This window comes from Harpia harpyja, chromosome 17 (assembly GCF_026419915.1).
Source record: "Harpia harpyja isolate bHarHar1 chromosome 17, bHarHar1 primary haplotype, whole genome shotgun sequence".
NCBI lineage: Eukaryota > Metazoa > Chordata > Aves > Accipitriformes > Accipitridae > Harpia > Harpia harpyja.
Window position 1 is genome coordinate 25,249,976 of NC_068956.1, and position 18,764 is coordinate 25,268,739.

At 37.4% G+C, this 18,764-nt stretch overlaps 1 protein-coding gene across 8 annotated transcripts in view; it reads left to right on the top strand.

Annotated features, from left to right (window-relative positions):
• Positions 1–18,764, top strand: part of PAN3 (poly(A) specific ribonuclease subunit PAN3) — an 82,889-nt gene that overhangs the window by 15,689 nt on the left and 48,436 nt on the right. For all 8 annotated transcript variants that reach the window (XM_052812274.1, XM_052812273.1, XM_052812272.1 and 5 more), the window contains 3 exons: positions 7,650–7,716; positions 9,350–9,420; positions 11,660–11,722. In XM_052812274.1, the coding sequence (XP_052668234.1) occupies positions 7,650–7,716; positions 9,350–9,420; positions 11,660–11,722 (201 nt within the window). The remainder of the gene's footprint in view (positions 1–7,649; positions 7,717–9,349; positions 9,421–11,659; positions 11,723–18,764) is intronic.

An 18,764-nucleotide genomic window follows, 5' to 3' on the forward strand; every position in this document is an offset into this window, starting at 1 on the left:
GGCACTAGGAAAGACTGAGCAAAGGGGCTGAAGCCGAGAGGAGACGTTAGTGGGACACTCACAGAATGGGGACTGGAATTGCACAAGTGAAATACACAGAAATTGGGCCAAAGAAAACAAGTTGGCATAATGCGAAGTTGGGGCAAAGTAGGGTGGAGAAAGCAAATCCATGTGCCTATTTCTCTCCAGGTACTTGAATCAAACTAAAGGTACTGAAAACTTAATATTCTGCCATCGATGAAACGTCAGAAGTTTTCTGTAAAATATCTCATTAGCTCTCAGTTTTGCTTTTGCAGTTGAAAACATCAGTTCCATCTATGAGTGTCTTAGTCATCTCTGGTGGATATGTGCTGTTCACAAATAGATGCATCAGTGATGCAATATAGGGAAACTCTTTCAGCTTGTTTTTTAAAACTGCACAAACATGCAAATAAACACACTGCTAGAAAAACACTAGTGAGATACAGTTAGATGATAAGTTGCCAACGCAGCCTTGAGGTTATATATTGAGTTGTATTCCTCATAACATTGTATAATTTTTTCAGTGGGAAAATTATAAGTGGGACTTATTCAGGACACAAGATGCATGGTGCCTGTGTAATGAGCATCATTTGATAGTCTAAGTGTTCATCTTACAGTTCCATGCCTTACTTCTGCATGCTGTTCACATCCTTCTTGTGAAGACTGGTAGTTGGCAGTGTGCTTTCCTGTGCAGGTTAAGATTATTGCATCCAACTTTGTGGAACGCTTCCCTTATGAAAGAAGAAAGTAGTCTGCATTTTATAGAGGCATGGGAAGAAAAAGGATGGCAATTAAACAACCCCCCTGCCCCCAACAGTGCTGGCAAACTAGAGACTCCAGAGTTTTTGAAACTAACACATACAGCTGGAAGGTGAGGAATGGAGTTAAGGACCACCTGTAGAAGGCTTGGTTCAAGTTGCTTAACTGGCCTCAATCTAGCAAAGATAGTAATAGAGTCAGTCTCTTCTCGGTAACACTCATTTTCTTTTACTGTGAGATAATCTTTCTGCAGTCCATGCTTTATTCACTAGTTACCTTCCAACATAATCATCAGGGATTTAGTAGACGAGTCTTCTTGACTATTCCTAATTAATCTCCAGAATGTATTTGTCATGTGCAGCAAATAAAATTGTGGTTTGTTGAAAAGAGTATGTGATTGTGTGTATTGGGGTTATCATAACACATATGTAATGGAGCCAAATTGCCTCAAGCAAAGCTATATCCAAATTTTGCTATCATCATGTTTTTGTGTGCAGTGCGTAATCTGTGTTACAGTGTTAAGTAAGCAGCAAAAGGAAGGAAAGTAAAAGTGGATTGTATCATGACGAATTGGAGAGAGGTTGTGCTGCTTTGATCATAAATATTGTAGGTGACTAGTGGTCGACATTTCTGCAGAATGGGTATTTCTGACTCTGAGATTTCAGTTTGTATGTGTTGAATATTTTACAATATCTAGAACATCTCATTGGGGTTAGATTAGTGGTCAAGATGCAATTAATGGCAATTAGCAGTTTGCAGTGGAAAAAAAAGCGTAAAAATCTTTGGTACAGTTCGGAAGAGGCAGGATTTTTGAAGTGGCCATGGCTCTAATTCTTCTTTTTTCTTCCTTTCTGAGAAATACCTCTTTCCCTCATCCTTCCACTCCTCCAGCGTCAAAGGTCTTTGCTGCTAGCCAACCTTTCATTGCCCCCCATTGGCCTCTTCTGTTACTAACTAGTTTCCTATTGATTAATAGTCTCCTGTCCTCATTGGTTTGCGTTTCCCTGTAATACAGTTTTGTTTCATGTGTCTTTTCTTCCCTGAATCTGCATGTGCTTTCCTATACTACATTAGCCATATTGGCTTCCAGCTTATCAAAGTGTGTATTTTCTGTTTTCCCCTTCTCTAACTAATAACAGAGCAGGCCTGCACAACACATGGCCCACAGGCTGCACGCTGTCCTCGAAGCTGTTCTTTTTCTTTTTGGCATAGCAGCAGCTGCCAAGAGACAGTCAGAGGTGTGGTTCAAGAAGCAGCTCATTGCTTTTGGCTTTCCCAGCAGTGAGGAGTCAGGAGCTGGCTGGCCGGGATGCCTCTGATGCTTGTCTGTTTGCTCAGTTGCTCTGCGTGTGCCACTTGGCTGGCTGGCGTCTGTGTTCCTCCGGCATCAGTGCTGCCCCTTGACTAGCTCGTGGCTTGATCAAAGATACAGGTGGTGTGGGAAGGAGCTTTAGTAGTATTATGTTGGGGTGTTAAAAGGATATTGTAGCAGGATGAGGCAGAGGGGTATCTTGACGTTAAAACTTTTAATGTCCTATTAGAATTGAGTAATTTGGTTGTAAGAGCATAAAACAGTAGAAGGTGTCTTCATGCACGTTGCTTCACAGAAATCAGGTTTTCCTTATTTTGATGGGATGAGATTCATAAGTATGTGGCTTCCATTGGACTGCAGGTTATGTAGAAAGTAAGAATCACAACTTTTCAATTAATCACCCTAATCAAAATAAAAAATGGGGTAATAGTCTTCAGTGTTAAAGTTGGCAAGGCCAAGCAATGGAGAAGAATTGGTCTTGCTTACTTTCACCATGCTAATGTTGGTATACTAAGCATTCTTGAAAAGCCTGAGAAGTAGAGACCATGCTCACTTCAAAGCCTTGCAGCTGAATAAACACAAAGACCTTTGTTCCCATTGCTGCATCTGCCAAGAGTCGAGTAATAAAACTCTCCTTACAGCACAGAAGCTTGTAAATGTCTTCAATTTTTAACCATTGAGCACTGAGTGGAACTACAGACGTGCTATTTTAAATATAAAATTATGCAGTTGTTTACATAATGCTTTCTGAAGAAATCCAGTTGCTTTAGTTCAAACAGTTGAGTGGGACATGCTGTAGATGGTGCCAAATATGCTAACTGCCAAAGACAAGTTTTGGTTTGTTTAGAAAGGAAAGCAAAAGGTATCACCCTTTGTAGGTCACAGAATCTGACAACTAAACAATGATTTGTTTGGTTGTGACAATCTCATTTTTTTGCAGGATGACTTCTTTTATAGTCCAATTAACATTATTCTAAAAATTACAAAGAAATATTCTGAAATATGGTTCCAGTAGAACATTATGAAGATGGAGAGAATAGCTTGTGACACACTACAAAATACTTTGAGATAACACACTTAGCACAGGAATGACCCTGAGGAAAATGCTTATTTTCTCAGGGCTGGGGCGGGGAATATGGAGACAGAGGGAACAAATGCCATCTCTTAGGTATTTTGGGGGGAAGAAATGGTGGAGAAGAAAGCAAAAACCCTCACTTGAGATAAGTCTTGTAACATAAGCTATGTAAAATTAGATCTAATTGTGTGCAGCAAAGCTTTATTCATCCTCTATCTTGATGAGAATTTTGTAACTATATACTTTAGTGGAGGGAGGTGAAAGCAAAGTGAACTTGTCTTAAGTGTGGCTATAATTCTGGGGTTTGCTACTGAACACTGAAGGGTGGAGGCAAGGTGGTGTATACCTTTAGAAGGTGGGAATATTTCTTGTAACACTTCTCTTCCTAGCATACTGCATGCACCAAGGAAGTATTGAAAAGAAGGTGCATGGTGTCTGTCGTGGTTTAACACCAGCTGGCAACTAAGCACCATGCAGCTGCTCTCTCACTTCCCCCCCACCCCCCCAGTGGGATGGGGAGAGAATCAAAAAAAAAAGTAAAACTTGTGGGTTGAGATAAGGACAGTTTAATAGAACAGAAAGGAAGAAAATAATAATAATAATGGTAATACTACTAATAAAATGTCAATAACAGTAAAAATGAAAGGATTGGAATATACAAAACAAGTGATGCACAATGCAATTGCTCCCCACTCGCCAACTGATGCCCAGTTAGTTCCTGAGCAGTGATTGTCCCCCCTGGCCAACTCCTCCCAGTTTATATACTGGACATGGTGTCACATGGTATGGAATACCCTGTTGGCCAGTTTGGGTTAGCTGTCCTGGCTGTGTCCCCTCCCAACTTCTTGTGCCCCTCCAGCCTTCTTGCTGGCTGGGCATGAGGAGCTGAAAAATCCTTGACTTAGTCTAAACACTACTTAGCAACAACTGAAAACATCAGTGTGTTACCAACATTATTCTCATGCTAAATCCAAAACAACACTGTATCAGCTACTAGAAAGAAAATTGACTCTATCCCAGCCAAAACCAGGATGCGATCCTGGGCTGTGTTAGGTAAAGCATTGCTAAGAGATCAAAGGAGATGATTCCCTCTGCTCAGCACTGTTGAAGTCATGCCTCAGTACACGAGAGACCGGGACATACTGGAGAGAGTCCATTGAAGGACCACGAAGATGATGAGGGGCTTGGAGCATCTCTCCGGTGAGGAAGGGCTGAGAGAGCTGGGACTGTTCAGCCTGGAGAAGGCTCAGGGTAGATCTCCTCAACATATATAAATACCTGAAGGGAAGGTGCAAAGAGGATGGAGTCAGACTCTCTTCAGCGGTGCCCAATGACAGCACCAGAGGCAATGTGCACAAACTGAAACGCAGGAGGTTCGCCCTGAACGTCATGAAACACTCTTTCACTGTGAGGGTGACTGAGCACTGACACAGGTTGCCCAGGGAAAACACAAATAACAAATAGTACTTGGGTTTTCTTTCTTTCTTTTAAGACATATTCAGCCTGACTTGATAAAAATCAGATACAGGAATAACCTTCATTAAGACTAAATGCATTTGGGTGTGGTAGAATTTTTAATATTAAAACAGTTTAAAAATCCTTTCCTGATTACATGCAGGTCTTCTATGAATAATGTTAAGGTAAGAAGCTTGTGCATGCATAATAAAAGTGAGCAAAATGAAAAATTCCTGAAAGAGAGTGGTGAAGTGGGAGGTTTTTAACCTCATTCAAGGTGCAGCTTACAAGCAGTTGTTAAAGCAAGAGCTGCCCATGAATGGTGAGAGAAGCTTTGGTTTTTCAGAATCCTGGTTCATGTAAAATACATTTGCACCTTGAACAAGACTTGACTTTGTAAAAGCACGGTTCATGTTTGTAGGCTTTGTTTGTACTGTGCTTTCAGAATTCTGAACAACGTGTTCTATTGCAGTGTCTTGTGTGCACTATATGTTTATAGTGATCATATCAGCACTGATTTTCATCATCACAGTCACCTATTAACATTGCAAGTCTGTTGATTGAATGTTTAACTCCTGTACTTGAAGAAGTAGAATATTGATGGCATGAAAGTGCTTGGTTCCACGTTTAAGCCATACGCTTAACCATCTTTGATACCAACCCAGATCTCAATTATCATATTTATCCCCATTCTGACAGACCATTACCTTGTGCATTAAAATCATTATGAAAATCTGAGTGTTATAAATAAATGGACATTAACACTATTTTTATCTACACCTGGACAAATTTTGTGCAAATCTGAAAGGTTCCCTTTAGGAAATTTCTTCCTAAATCACTCTCTCTTTTAACGATCAGTGTGGATGTATCAAATGCCAAGAAAAGATGCATAATAGGGATGCTTTTCAAATATATGTGAAAAACTATTTAACTTCTTTCCATTGCTTAGTCAGGAAGGAAATATGACATACGAGTAGTTGAGCTACTATAATCCAGAAATTATTTATTTTGATGTATTTTTATTTCTACTTTGATGATGGTGGACAGTAGGATGAACATCCCTGAACTTGGGCAAGATTGTTAACTTAGTGTGGGTCTCCCAAAGTGTTACCTTGTTTTGTAGAAATAAGTAAACTTTGTTTCCCTAGAGGCATCCCTTTTGTGTAAATATTTAATTGTTGATCACTAACCTTTTAGTGAGAGTTACATTGTGTCAGTGTCAGTGCAGTATGTTTAGGAACATGAGACACGTGGCATCAAAATAAGGGAAGAGCATATAGCAAACAGCTTTCTTCATTTAAGTCTTGAAAAAGCTGAAGGTTTACATAGTATTTACATGTGTACATATGTTACACATATTGCCCTAGGACATCTGCATGTGCTATAGTTCTGCTTCATACAGTACTACGTACTTGTACTGAATGAAGAGTTGTATCAGAGAAGCCTGAATGATTGTAGAAAGCTTGCTGTAGCAATGGAGCACAGATAATGGCAATAATACATGGGGGAATAAAGCATTGAGGGATTGAGCATGTTGAGAGGGTAACATTTGAAGATACCTGCTGAAGTACCTAAATTTTACCAAAACTTCCTTCAAGTTACTTTTCTAATAGTGCAGGCTATTTTTTTTTTTTTTACAACTTGCTTTCCCCATAAAAACTACTTTACACAATCTATTTGTTCTTTTAGATACAAGTATTAAAAGCTACAGCTTCTGGTGAAGTCAGTGGTCGTACGAAAACTGAAAGTGTTGAGAAACTTGAATTGCAGTAGGTTTGCAGTTCTACCATACTGGATAACACTCCAGCTTCTGTTGGTTCTCCTCTGTTCTTACCAAATTTACTCCAGAATATTGGTCTTTCTAGTCAAGAATTAGATGAAATGGCATTGAAGTATAACGTAGTAAGCTTCTTGCCCTCTGCCACCAACATTGAGATTGGCCGTGGAAAAACGTAAGCATAAAGAGCAACTCCAGTGACCAGTTTTGAGTCTTAGTCTGTGTGTAGACTACTAAATTAAACATGCCTGGAAACTTTCCTTGATGCTTAGGGCCAGCTGGCACAAAATGGCCTGTTTGTGCTGGTGTAAACTCACCCGGTAAAGCAGAGGCTGCATGCAAACTGTCTATTTGAAGGGATCTCAAACCTTTTCACTGCTCAATAGTGCCTGGAAATTGGCGGGGAGACTCCTGGTTAATGTGGGCCAAAAGCATGCCAGGGAATATTTTAACAAATTACTGGTTGTCTCTCTCGGTGATGGGGAACACTTCCTGACCTTGCCTTGCTTTTCTTCTCACACTTTTTCTTCCTGTTGGGAGAGTGGTCAAAGAAAATAATAGGCAGGAATAAGAAGAGACACTTTTAAACTTCTCTATCAAAGCAGTGGTAGCTTTTAGAGCAGTACTGCCTCACTTAGTCCAGTTTATTGCTAGCCCATATCTCTAGAGGAATGTAGGAGAAGCAGGTGGAGCCTAGGAGGAATGCTGAGAGGGTTTCAGATGTCCTGCTGGCTTACAAGAATCGCGTGATTTTGCTGAAAGGTCTCAAAAGGTTCTTTTGTTTTTAAAAATAATCTATCAAATGCTATACTAATTTGAGTATTTTTCCTTGGAAAAGTTTCATGTTGTGATGATAGCGTATAATAAAGGGAGGAGTTGTTTCAGGAGTAACAATGTGAAAGAATGTTTAAAAGACATAAGCCAATTACTTATCTAACATTTTGGCAACGTACAGGAAGAGAACCATAGGTTTGGTAGACCCTCCCAAGTTAGAAGAAACTAATGAAGATAGTGTTTTGTTTTAATATACAGTCATTTTTGGTTTGCATTGCTCTCCTGCGAAATGCTTTATTTTACTAAATGTTTTTGTCAACTGCAAATCACTGTCTGCTTAGAGTATTTACTAAATGGGAAATGAGCATAGGTTTTGTAGTCTGTTCTTAAAACTTTCTAAATGTCATCCCCAATGCCATCACTTGGTCTTTTATAGCTTTATTTTACATGTACACTTTTGTCTTTTATTTTTGCAGAGGATGACAAATAGCAGCAGCTCCCCTAGCCTTCTCAATGACAGTGCCAAGCAGTATGCAGGCCATGGTAAGTACTTTTAAAGTAATACATATAAAAGTATGTTTGCAAATTTGAGATTCAGTTTCACAAAACTGAGGTTTAAGGGAGTTGTTTTTGCTCCTCTGATTTGATGTGAGATGCAGTAGAACTTCATTTTTTAACAGTAGTATATTGTGTGATTACTTTTAATACAAATCTGAAGTGCTACTGAACTCATAAATTTCCAGCCTTCTCTTTGCTCCAGTGGGGAAAAACTAAAAAAAAGTCATTATTGTTGACGTTATCATTGTCACTTCAAGTGAAATGCTAGTTTGGTTATCCACTGTAAAGCACTGATAGCTTAAGCAGTTATGTTGCTCCGCAATAGTATCCCTTTTTATTGTGCTTTTCAAGTAAATTATTGTGTGGAATGAATGTACAGGTTTTTATTCTTAAATTTAGGGTATACGGGTTTTGTGAAATGTGTCGCATAACTGATGATTTTTAATAGGTATTAAGTTTTGTCTTGTAAGCAGTACTTTACCTCTTAGAATTTTTTCCCTGCTATAGGGAACATGGTTTTCAACTGAGCAAAATGTCTCTATAGTGCAGGCCTACATACTCACTAAAGAGGGTACTACTCCCTTTTGGCAAGGGCATGCATTTAAAATATGTTTCTGCTCTGAAAATTGCTGTGTGAATGACGTTCTAGAACTCCATTTGCATGTCTGACCCTGCAGCTAGTCTACTTACTAGGGTTTTAATTTTTTAAGCATGGTAGTAACTCCTATAAAATTAACTTGCTTGAAAGTCGAAATTTGTAGGGGTTTTTTTTCTTTTTTCTTCCTCCTGGTTCATTTCCAGTAGGTTTTGTGATTAATTCTGCTTCTTTTGTCCCACTGAACAATTAGCTATTCAAGGCAGTGGAGATCTCCAGTTTTAAATGCAGTTGGAGTTTGACTGTGACAGGCCAAATAGCAATGGTGATGCATGCGAAGGAGAGAAACCAGTTTAAATTCTGTTGTGTCTCAGGTCCTTTTCTTCCCCCTGCCTCCTGCCCTGCCAAGCTGTGCTTCACTTGCAGAATAACCCTTTTAAGGAGTATTGATTAATGTTGAAGAAAGCATTTAATCAAAACACTGATGTTTACAGCTGGCAGTCCTCTGCTAATTTGACAGCTCTGCCCATGCAGTTTGGAGTTTTAAGTTGTGTCTCTGATTGATTGTTACTCAGTTTTTGGTGCTTCAGCTCTGGAAAGGATGCATAGGGACAAAGAAAAAGCAACAGAAAGCTACTAACAGAATGTAGACTTCTGCTACCCTTAGTTCTGATTTAAATTTGTGCAGAACAGTGACAGGACAAGTAAGATCTGCATCGTTAGTTGTAAGACTATGTTACACAGAAGATTACTAATTTCAGGTAACTGGAGATGAAGGCTTTGGAATGTTAGATGGATGTTAAATAGTATCAACAGCAATTAAACTTAATAAATTCTGCTAATGAGCACCATTTCGGTTGAGCAGTTGCACAGAATCTAATAAATGCTGTGGTTTTTAGCAGTGTGGTTGCTACACTTAGTTTTATCAAAAGGATTTTTTCCATACAGAAATAAGTTAAAAAATGTAAAATTTCTTTTTAATATTAGAGATATATAACATGTTGGTTTACATTCTTTTTACAGATCCACTAACTTCACCAAATTCATCCTTGTTTAATGACTTTGCTGCCCTCAGCGTGTCTCAAAGGAGGAAGGTAGGCAACAACTAAATCTTAAGTAGCATATTTGTATATGAGTTGACAGGGAAGGAAGATCTGGAATAACTTGAAATGCTAGGTGAAATAAGGATGATTCTTCTAATGTTACTAGATTTATTTTAATATGTTGCTGCCAATATAAATAAGATGTTACTACTTCATTTTTGCTTCACCAGATCAGACTGCTGCTACTATTAAGAAATATTCCAAGCACTTGTAAACTGAACTTTATAAGAATGCTTTGGATATGAAAATTAGGACATAGCCCATTGAATTTGAAAACAAATTGTTTTTATTGTACTGAGGCACAAGCCACCTGCAAGCCTTTATGGCAACAAGTTCTGAATACGTTAAGAATCATTACCTCATTTATTTGTACATAATGTGAAAGTAATTCTTACAGTTTGAAATGCATTTAGTTTGAAAGACACTCTATGATATTATTGGGAAGCTGGGGCTTGGGATTTTTTTCCCCCTCTTAACCTGTATTGAGAAATCTCTCTTTTGCTGAGGGCTAGACAGCATCTTCAGACACCTTGGACCTGAGCCAACACAGGTTGTAGTGTTTTCCAACTACGCACTTACAAATGCAGTGGCTGGAATAAGAGACAAAAGTTTGGTTACACCAGAGTTCTTTCTCATTTTTGTGAACTGTGGCTTATTAAAAAAAGACATTGTCTTGTCCCGACCAGTTATCAAATTTTATTTTCACTGACTTTCATGATTTACTGCTTTTCTTATTAGCCACATGATCCTGAACTTTCCTGTGGTTGATAATGCATTGTCCTGAAAGCAAGCTACATCAGCATGCTTGTGACTTTTCATAGAGCTTCATTTGTATGTTGGCAATTGGGAGCTCTGTATCATTCCTGCAGGTGAAGATTGAGCTTAAAGATAATTACCATCGCTGGCCCATCAGATTAATGTTCCTTGAAATGAAATGCTGTTGTAGAATGTTAATTTCCTAATATTATGATGTATCCGAACTACATGGAATCTCTGAATTGCCTTTTTCCTTAATGCCAGTATAGCGCACTGGAAGTTGGATGTAAACAACTATAAATGTGTTGTTTTATGCACTTACTGAGGATAGTAAGAATGAAAATAAGCATACAGTCCTTTTTAACACAGTCTGCAAGAACTATATATATACATACACACCCCCCCCATGTATGTGCATGTGTGTGAGTGTGTGTTTATGTATATAAACCACATGCACCAAAGAAAATGAACTATCATACAGAAGTATTGCCAGAGTGACCACTACCTCTAAAAATTGCTTCAAAGTTAATTAACAGTACAAAATGAAAACAAACCAATTAGTGTTTGAGTGTAAAGCTCAAATAACTCAAAAGCTCAATTACTAATGTAGAATCTTTTCTGACTTGGTCCCTTTTTTCCCCAAGAAAAAAATCAGCAAATTAAGCCACTTGCTGCTAAAATAGTATCAAGAGAAAGATCTAGCTGTGAAACTGATTGACTTGGATTTTTTCCAATTAATATTTCAGACTAAACTGGCATTAATTAAACAAGGTTTGTATTTTAGTTTGCATATTAATAATTTATTGTTTATGACTGCTATTTTGTAATGTATGTTTGTATAAAAGGTTGTTAAGAATGGCGAAATTTTAATCTAATACCGCTTGAGCTGTCTAAAATCTAGGCATCCAGGCTCCCTCTATAGTCAGCAGAGAGAGATGAGCAGCTTAAAGGAACGTTCAGCTCACACTGCGAAAAGTATCTTGGGAAAGACTAGATGTCAGTGACTCCTTTAAGTGGATAAAAATTGATGGCTAAAGTTATGAGAAATCAATCACACTTTTGTGACTGACTGACTTTTACTACCAGACAATCCATTGCAAATAGTCGTGGATGTAGTTTCTTAATATTTTTAGTATTTTTTGAGTACAATATTCAAATTGAATAAAGTGATCTCCTCAAAAGCACTAAATGCTTTAGTACCGGGTATTTAAAATCTTGTGTGATTTCTTCCCACCCCAGTAACTGGAATTTATTTAGAGCTTGAGCAATGTGATTTATCAGGCCAGTGCTTGATGCCTGCTGTAACACAAGATGGATAGCCTTCTAGAAGTGTGTGCTTCTGTTCATTGACTCTGAAGGGAGCCTTGGTGACTAGCTCAAATGTAGATGTTTACAACATCTACTCTTTGAGAAAAAAACCTTTCTGTTTTCTTGCTAAAAGCCCACGGCTAAGGTTTTGTTTGTTCTGACCTAGCTGGCAAAACCAGCATTTCCTTCGTTTATCACTGACTTGGAGGACAGATATAATACAGTCTTGGTAAGTGAATAAAGAGTGATCGCTTTCGTTTACAAATTATAATTGTGATATTTTAAATATTTAGAACTATTAAGTTATTTGCAACTATGTAAAAACTGCATGTTTGTGTTGTGTAAAACAGTGAATAGTTTCTGTAAAAGCATGTAATATGTAAGTGTGTTAAGCAAGGAAGTTAAGTTTATTAATTTTTATTGTCTCTGGGTATTGCTGATCGTATTATCCTGGCAGCCCTTTAACAATGGGCAAGCCGTATAGACATAAATATTTTATATCAATAAAATATTAAAGATAAGACTTGATGATTATAATTGTGAATATCCTTGCTTTTTAATTAGACAGCTTTTTTGAACCTAGCTGGTGTGACTGGGCTATTTAAGTTGCTTATGATTATTTTGATGTCTAAAGACATTCTACTTCTTGTTTAAAAAGTAAACATAGTCTTTGAATTTTTATGAACATTCTTGAGGTTATTTTCTCTGTTTAGAAATTATTAAACTGCATTTCAATTTTAGATTTCAGGAAAGCTAAGATTACTATTTAAAGACATTTTTATAGGATACTTAAAATGAAATCAAAGGAGCTAAGTATTTCTGTAGATGGAGCCTTGGTGGAGGTTCTGTCAACTATAAAACCTTCTGGATTTACTGTCCGCTTGTTGTAACTCCACATGCAGTAAGACAAGCAACCTTAAAGTGAATTTCCTATAAGAGATTTCCAGGTAAGTATTAATCTACAATGCACAAATAGGATTTGTGAAGCATGGAACAAAAGCTAGAGTTAGTAATAGACTAACCCTCTTTCTTGAGAATAATGATGTTACACTTACTTCATTTTTCAAATACATGTTATGCTTGTTAAAAGTAGGGTCGCATTTTGAACTTGAACTTCTTGGGTGTTTTTCCTAAATTGGCTTTAGCCATTGTTTAGAAAAATGCTCCCCTCTAAACCCTGAAACGATCTGGCTGGAAAACTCCTTGCATTCATTTTGGTGGTTCTGGTAAACAGCTGATAAAAACATGTGCGATCGGAATCTGTTGCCAAGGGAAGGACAGCTTAATGCACTAAAAAGAAAATATATGATGAAACTTTTGTTTGAATTTGCTCTGAGACTGTTGCCACCAATCCAGGCTAAAGGGTTCCCCTACTTGTCACTGGTCAGCCTTACAGGATAGTGAAAAGCATTGCTTTTACATTTTGCTTTGTTTTTTCATACCTTCAATCCTCATGAAAACTGAACTCTTCTGAAAAGTTCCTAACATTGGTTTATTTCCATTTCATCTTTTTAATTGTTCAGTCACACCTAGAGGAGGGCGATTAAGGTGAGAACCACTGTTAGTCCACAGTCTGCAAGGAGTGAACCAACTGCTGTAGTGAACAACTTTCAATACAATTTGAATGCTGTTTCATATGTATTTTGAAGAAATTTTTTTTTTAGACTCCTTCCATTCGTTTTAGGTGAGTAAAAGCCAGGACCAAAAGACTTAACTAGATTAGAATGGAAGGTGTAAGATTATTTGGACTGAAAGTCACCCAGAACAGGGTGTTGCTGTTTAGTGCTCTCTATGGAGATCTACAGCAAGTAAGACTGGACAGCAGACTTGTTTAATTTGTATACTTTGATCAGCAGTCATAAATGTGCAGAGAAAATGATTTTGAAACAAAAAACTGCCTGTAAGCCTAGTCTGCATAAATGCAAGCTTTTTAACAAGTACAAGGAGAATTTCCCCTCTCATGTTAAAAGAAAACAATAAGGCTAACTTCAGGTCCTGTGGAAACCAAATTCTTAAAACCTAAACTATTGCTAGTTTATTTTTGAGTGTCCTGTCCTCCATCTAGTTTTGTTACTTGTTGGGAAGCTGTATTTCTCTCCAGCTTCCCGTCTGCAGCTCTATCTTGACACCTCTGATACCTGATCTTTATCTTGCTCAGTGGTGTTCATTGAAAAGCCATGTGTGCCGTGTTTGGTCTTGCTGTATTTACCGTTAATGAAAATGTGCCGAGACAGTTGGTTTGTGTTTCATAGCCTCCTGAATACCATCTCAGAAGCATGAATCGTGTTCTGAGAAGTTGAGGGGTCATTACCAAACACCACGTCATGTCACTGTGTTGTAAACTGCAGAATTATGGCTGCGCAGACTTTATAATGTACCTGGGCTAAATTTATATTTCAAACTTGAAATTTTCCTTCTGGGATTATACACCCCTATTGCAATAATTAAACATTACAGTTTCTAAGTGATGCAAAAAAAAGTTGTTGCAGGAATACTGAAAGACAGACTATGCTTCTAGAGAAAACTAATAAATGTTTGCAGGTAGTATGATGTTTACCTTGGTCTAAAATGTGTTTTAAGGGTATGATATCATTTTACATTTTTCTTTAGAATAGTTAGTTATTGGAATTGTTCCTTGGTTGTGTGCTCTTGCTGTCTTAGTAATTACTGCGTAGTATTTTTCATTTTTAAGTGTGACATGAGAGAATGTATTATTCACATTTGTTTTTGTGTATGGATTAGTGATCATTGTGTTATGTAAGAAATCAAATTATTAAAGCGCTTCCTTTTAGAAATATGTAACATTTTGACATTGATGAGGAGTTGTCATATTTTTGTTGCCTCATCCTATTGTGTATTTGAAGGAAAAGAGCAGAATAAGATGACTGCATAGCGCAGCACTTACCTTAGAATTGTATTAAAAAGACCTGTGCTTGTTTTGGTTTTGTATCTAAGCAGGTCAGATATATGTTTATGACCTACAGACATCTAAAACTTTAAACGCTACCCTCCCTCCCCATTTTTAAAGCATAACTTTACAGTTAGCCACCTATACTTTGTCAGGTGTAGCTTACAAGCTGAAGCAGTTAACTACAAATGTAACTTTAATGTGCAAGATGCTTTTGCTTACATTTACAAGCTTTATTTGATTCTTTCTATGCCAAAGTGTATGTAGCCTTTAAGAGTGATTTGCAGTAAAATAATTGAAAGATTTTTTTTAAGCTTGTGCACACATTTGTTGAAGACACTATGCAAATATTTAAAGCACCTAGAAAATACCAATTTTTAGAAATCATGTGTTTAGTACAGACCAGAGTAAAAGTTGCATCAGTCTTTAGTCCTCTTTTACCTGTATTTTTGGTTCTTAACTGTGCATTACTTTTCCACTATTTTTATAAGTAATATAAAAACTTCTGGCCTATTAGAAAAGAGACCTTTAAACATAAAAAACCTGTAGTTTGCCCACTGGATGCCCCTTTAGCAATGGAGTTTTTGAAAGTATATCTTGTGGTGGTGGTACTCTGGCAAGTCTTCACTACATAGTTAGATCTGCTCTAATGATGGTGGAAAAAAGCCTGCTTTTTCACCAGCTTATTTCAATTCAGCAGGTGGTATTAGTTTCTTTGTAAAGAACTTAGTATAACTACATCTGTGCTAGGTTTTAGCTGTTGTGGTAATTTATACCTCATCCAACCTTGCTAGGCTGCAGAATTGGTGAGAAAAGATTTGACTTAGATATGTCAGTTTTCCTTAGCTCCTTCTGAACCCTTCAAGATTTTCATGTCTTCAGCATACATACTCATGAAATACACTTCTTACTGTGTACACCTGAAGTTTTCCTTAGCTATGGTTTAAAATGCATAATGTAATGCCTGATCTGTTGCAGCTTTTGCTCTAAAATTTGATTCAACCGAGAATGTATGGTTGGGGTTTTTTTTTGCAGTGATCATGTATGTTGCTCTGGAATAAGACCTATTTCCACGCCAAATTGCACATTTTAGTTTTCTTCGGGTAGAAGAATCTTTTTTGTTTGTCTCTGTATGATACTTTTCAACTAGTGAAAGTTTTTTATCCCCAGCCCAACCCAGGGTTTCATGAACAATTTAAAAAAAGGGTTCCAGATGGAAGGGTGGCTAGTCTGTAAGTTCATGTAATTTCAATGTATAACATTATAAACTTAAAAATTATAAACATATAAACATTATAAATGTTAGCAATACGCTTCCTTTTTTCATAAAAAAGAAAAAAAAAACCCACCCAACAACAAACACCAAAAAACCTGTTGACCAGGCTCCTATTCCTTTTTTTGTGGACATCAAAGTAAAAAAATTGGTATCAACCCTCAGAAGTTGAGATACAGAAAACAAGTATTGTCTGCCTCTCTACCAGTGAGAGGTTGTAATGGAAGAGGAGAGAGTATCTCGGTTAGCAACAAACCCAAACCACAGGAGGGGATTTTGTACCTCTATTGGCCATAAAACTTAAAAAGTAACAGCAAGACAACTTCTCGTTTTCATATTACCAGCTTGCAAATCTGTTAGGATACTCCTGGCAACTATACCTAATGTTCAGGTGTAACACCTTGTAGAACTCACTACTAAATCCAGTTACGCAGTTGCAATCACAATTAAGATGCTTCTTAGCTGATTGTGCCTATATAGGGATTCTGCCCGGACTTTTGTGCTTTTCCTCAATAACATATTGAAGTTCATATCCATAGCTTAGCTGCGTGTTTCAAGTACTGTCTTACTCCATCTAATCGGTTATGGCTGTTGGGTGAAAAAAGCGATGATGATACCAACGGCTTGTAGTTAACTTTTAGTTTTCAAGACATAATACAACAAAACTTGGTTCTTTTTCAGTAGACTAGCATCCTAGCTGAGTGTTTAACCTCTTTTTCTAATGGTCTCTTTGCCACTAACTTCTGTTGAAAAACTGAAGTGTTACAAAACAAATCAATGTTGAAACTTAAATTGCATCTATTGCTTAATTTTGTTACAAGTAGTACAGGGAAGATATGATATTGTATACCTGATCTTTCCTGTCTGACAATGTAATATTTATTATAATCTGATTGTACATTGCAGATACAGTCAACTCACTGTACAACAGATGAGCCCTAGCTAATGCTACTGTGATACCTTTTAGCTATGGCAATTTAAGGTAATGCTGCTTAATTCAGCCTGCCATGGGGAAGTCTTAAGATCACTTCTATTTGCTTCAGTAGTATATGTACATAGACAGCATTACCGTAGCTCAGATTGTTCACAATACTTTGAAACACAATAGCCTGCTCATGTGTTTGTATGCCAAACTTAACTGTGCATTTTTTGGTACACAAAATATCTTGTAAATCTAAAATTCAAAGCCCACCAGAGGTAAGTGCATTTTAAGGAACAGAAATGTAATTTGGGATACAGGTGATCCTGAAAAAAATCCATTTGCAGGTCTTCAGTGGAAAAAACCTTTGGAATTGTGTAGTTTGATTTGCCAGCTTATCCAGACTTAAATATTACATGGAAGTTATTACACAGGAGTCTATACAGTTTGAATCTTTGTAAACCTTTTCTTGTTTGGATGTATTCCTCTACAATAGCCTTATAATGTCTTATGCCAGTAGTATGTCCAACCCTGAATTAGAAGGAGGAATTGCCCACTGTCCATGGAACAGGAGGAACTAGGGGCAAAGACATTGTTAGAGCAAACAGTAGCAAGAAAATAGACTTGCTAAACATGTTCCCAGACTTCTTGTTGAATGAATGGGAAGCAAATAATTAAGCTGACTTGAGGAGTAGTTTCTAGTGTGGGCTAATTAAGTTACTTATCTGTGGTAGTGTTCTGTTGTGAAGATGCTACTCAGGAAGGACCTTTTTGGTTTTAGAGTGGATTTCTTTCGTTCAAGTGTAATGTTTCTCAGACTTTGGGGGTTTATCTTTCCTAATATAACACCTTCCCTCTAATCATGCCAACCAATGGCTTCCTACCATTAATTGCTGGCAGCAGCTTGGTTCTACAGGGCAAGGGTTATAATTATTAGCTATGGTTGAAAATGCTTACCCTTCTCACCCTGGGGATCCAAGCTGTTACTAGCAATTAAAGGTAGTTAGCTGTTCCCTGCCTCATGTAAACATTTGCAGCCAGTAATTGCTACTGCTTCACACTTCTTTGCCCTGAAGGAACTGAACTCTTCCAGTAATGCTTTGTAATAATTTGGTTTTGTTGGTTTTTTTCTTTCTCTTAGATTTCCTTTTAATTATTGTAGTTTAACCTTATTTTTCCTTTTAAAAATAATTGTGATGTTTTTGACCTTCCACAACTCATTTGGAACTTGTAACCATATTGGGAGTTGCAACCTAGTTTGAGAAATAACTTGCTAAAGGATTATGAAATATTTAAATGCTTTAGCCACCTTCCCCCTACCTTAAAAAAAAAAGTTCAGTATGTTGAACTATCCCTTCATCTGTATGGCTGAACAGGTTTTTTTACCTCATAGAAAGACTTCAGGAAAGGCAAAAGTGCAATTGCTTTAGTAATCGTCCAAGAGAAATTGTCCCCATGCCAATCAGTTGGGTTGGTTTGTCCAGATTGTCATGCCTCTGTGTTTTAGGTAGATAGTTTAGTTTAGTTCAGAAACAATCAGTGGTTGATGAGTTCCTGCTTGTTTCAAGATGAACTGTTCTGTTTCTGTTGCTTTATTTGCTGCTCTGTGTAGAGGGCAGGGATGTAGCAAAGTTGATATGCTTATTCAAACTGTTCAATCTGTTTGATCTTTCAAACCCTTCTGTTGAAGCTCTCCTCTTGGCAGACACTTTTTTCTGTGTTTTCTGGTCTCCTCTAAACTCAGATTGGATTTCTGAATCAGATGCCATTTTGCTCATTGAAAACAAGTGTAATTTGGAATTACTTTGATGCAAATAGGCTGACATTTATTTCCAATGTTAATATTGTATATTCCATCTTCTAATGTCTGTCTGAACAGTAAAATTCTGGCCTAGTAATCCCCTGGTGATGTTTTATAGTAGATAGTGAAAGTAAAATTTTAATTTAGTCTCACCCACTTCTTAGTTTAATTTTTTCATACCGGTAGGCCAAGAACTATTGGTATGTGAACTCATATTGTCTCTGCGTTGCTTTATGGCATAGAATTGACCATTGTTTGCGCCCCCAGCCCCCCAGTATGGTCCTTCATAAAGCCTAAAATACAGTTTCATTCTTTTGCCTGGAATCTGAATCCCATTGTAACCGAAATAGCCTCCCTCCACATTGGCTCA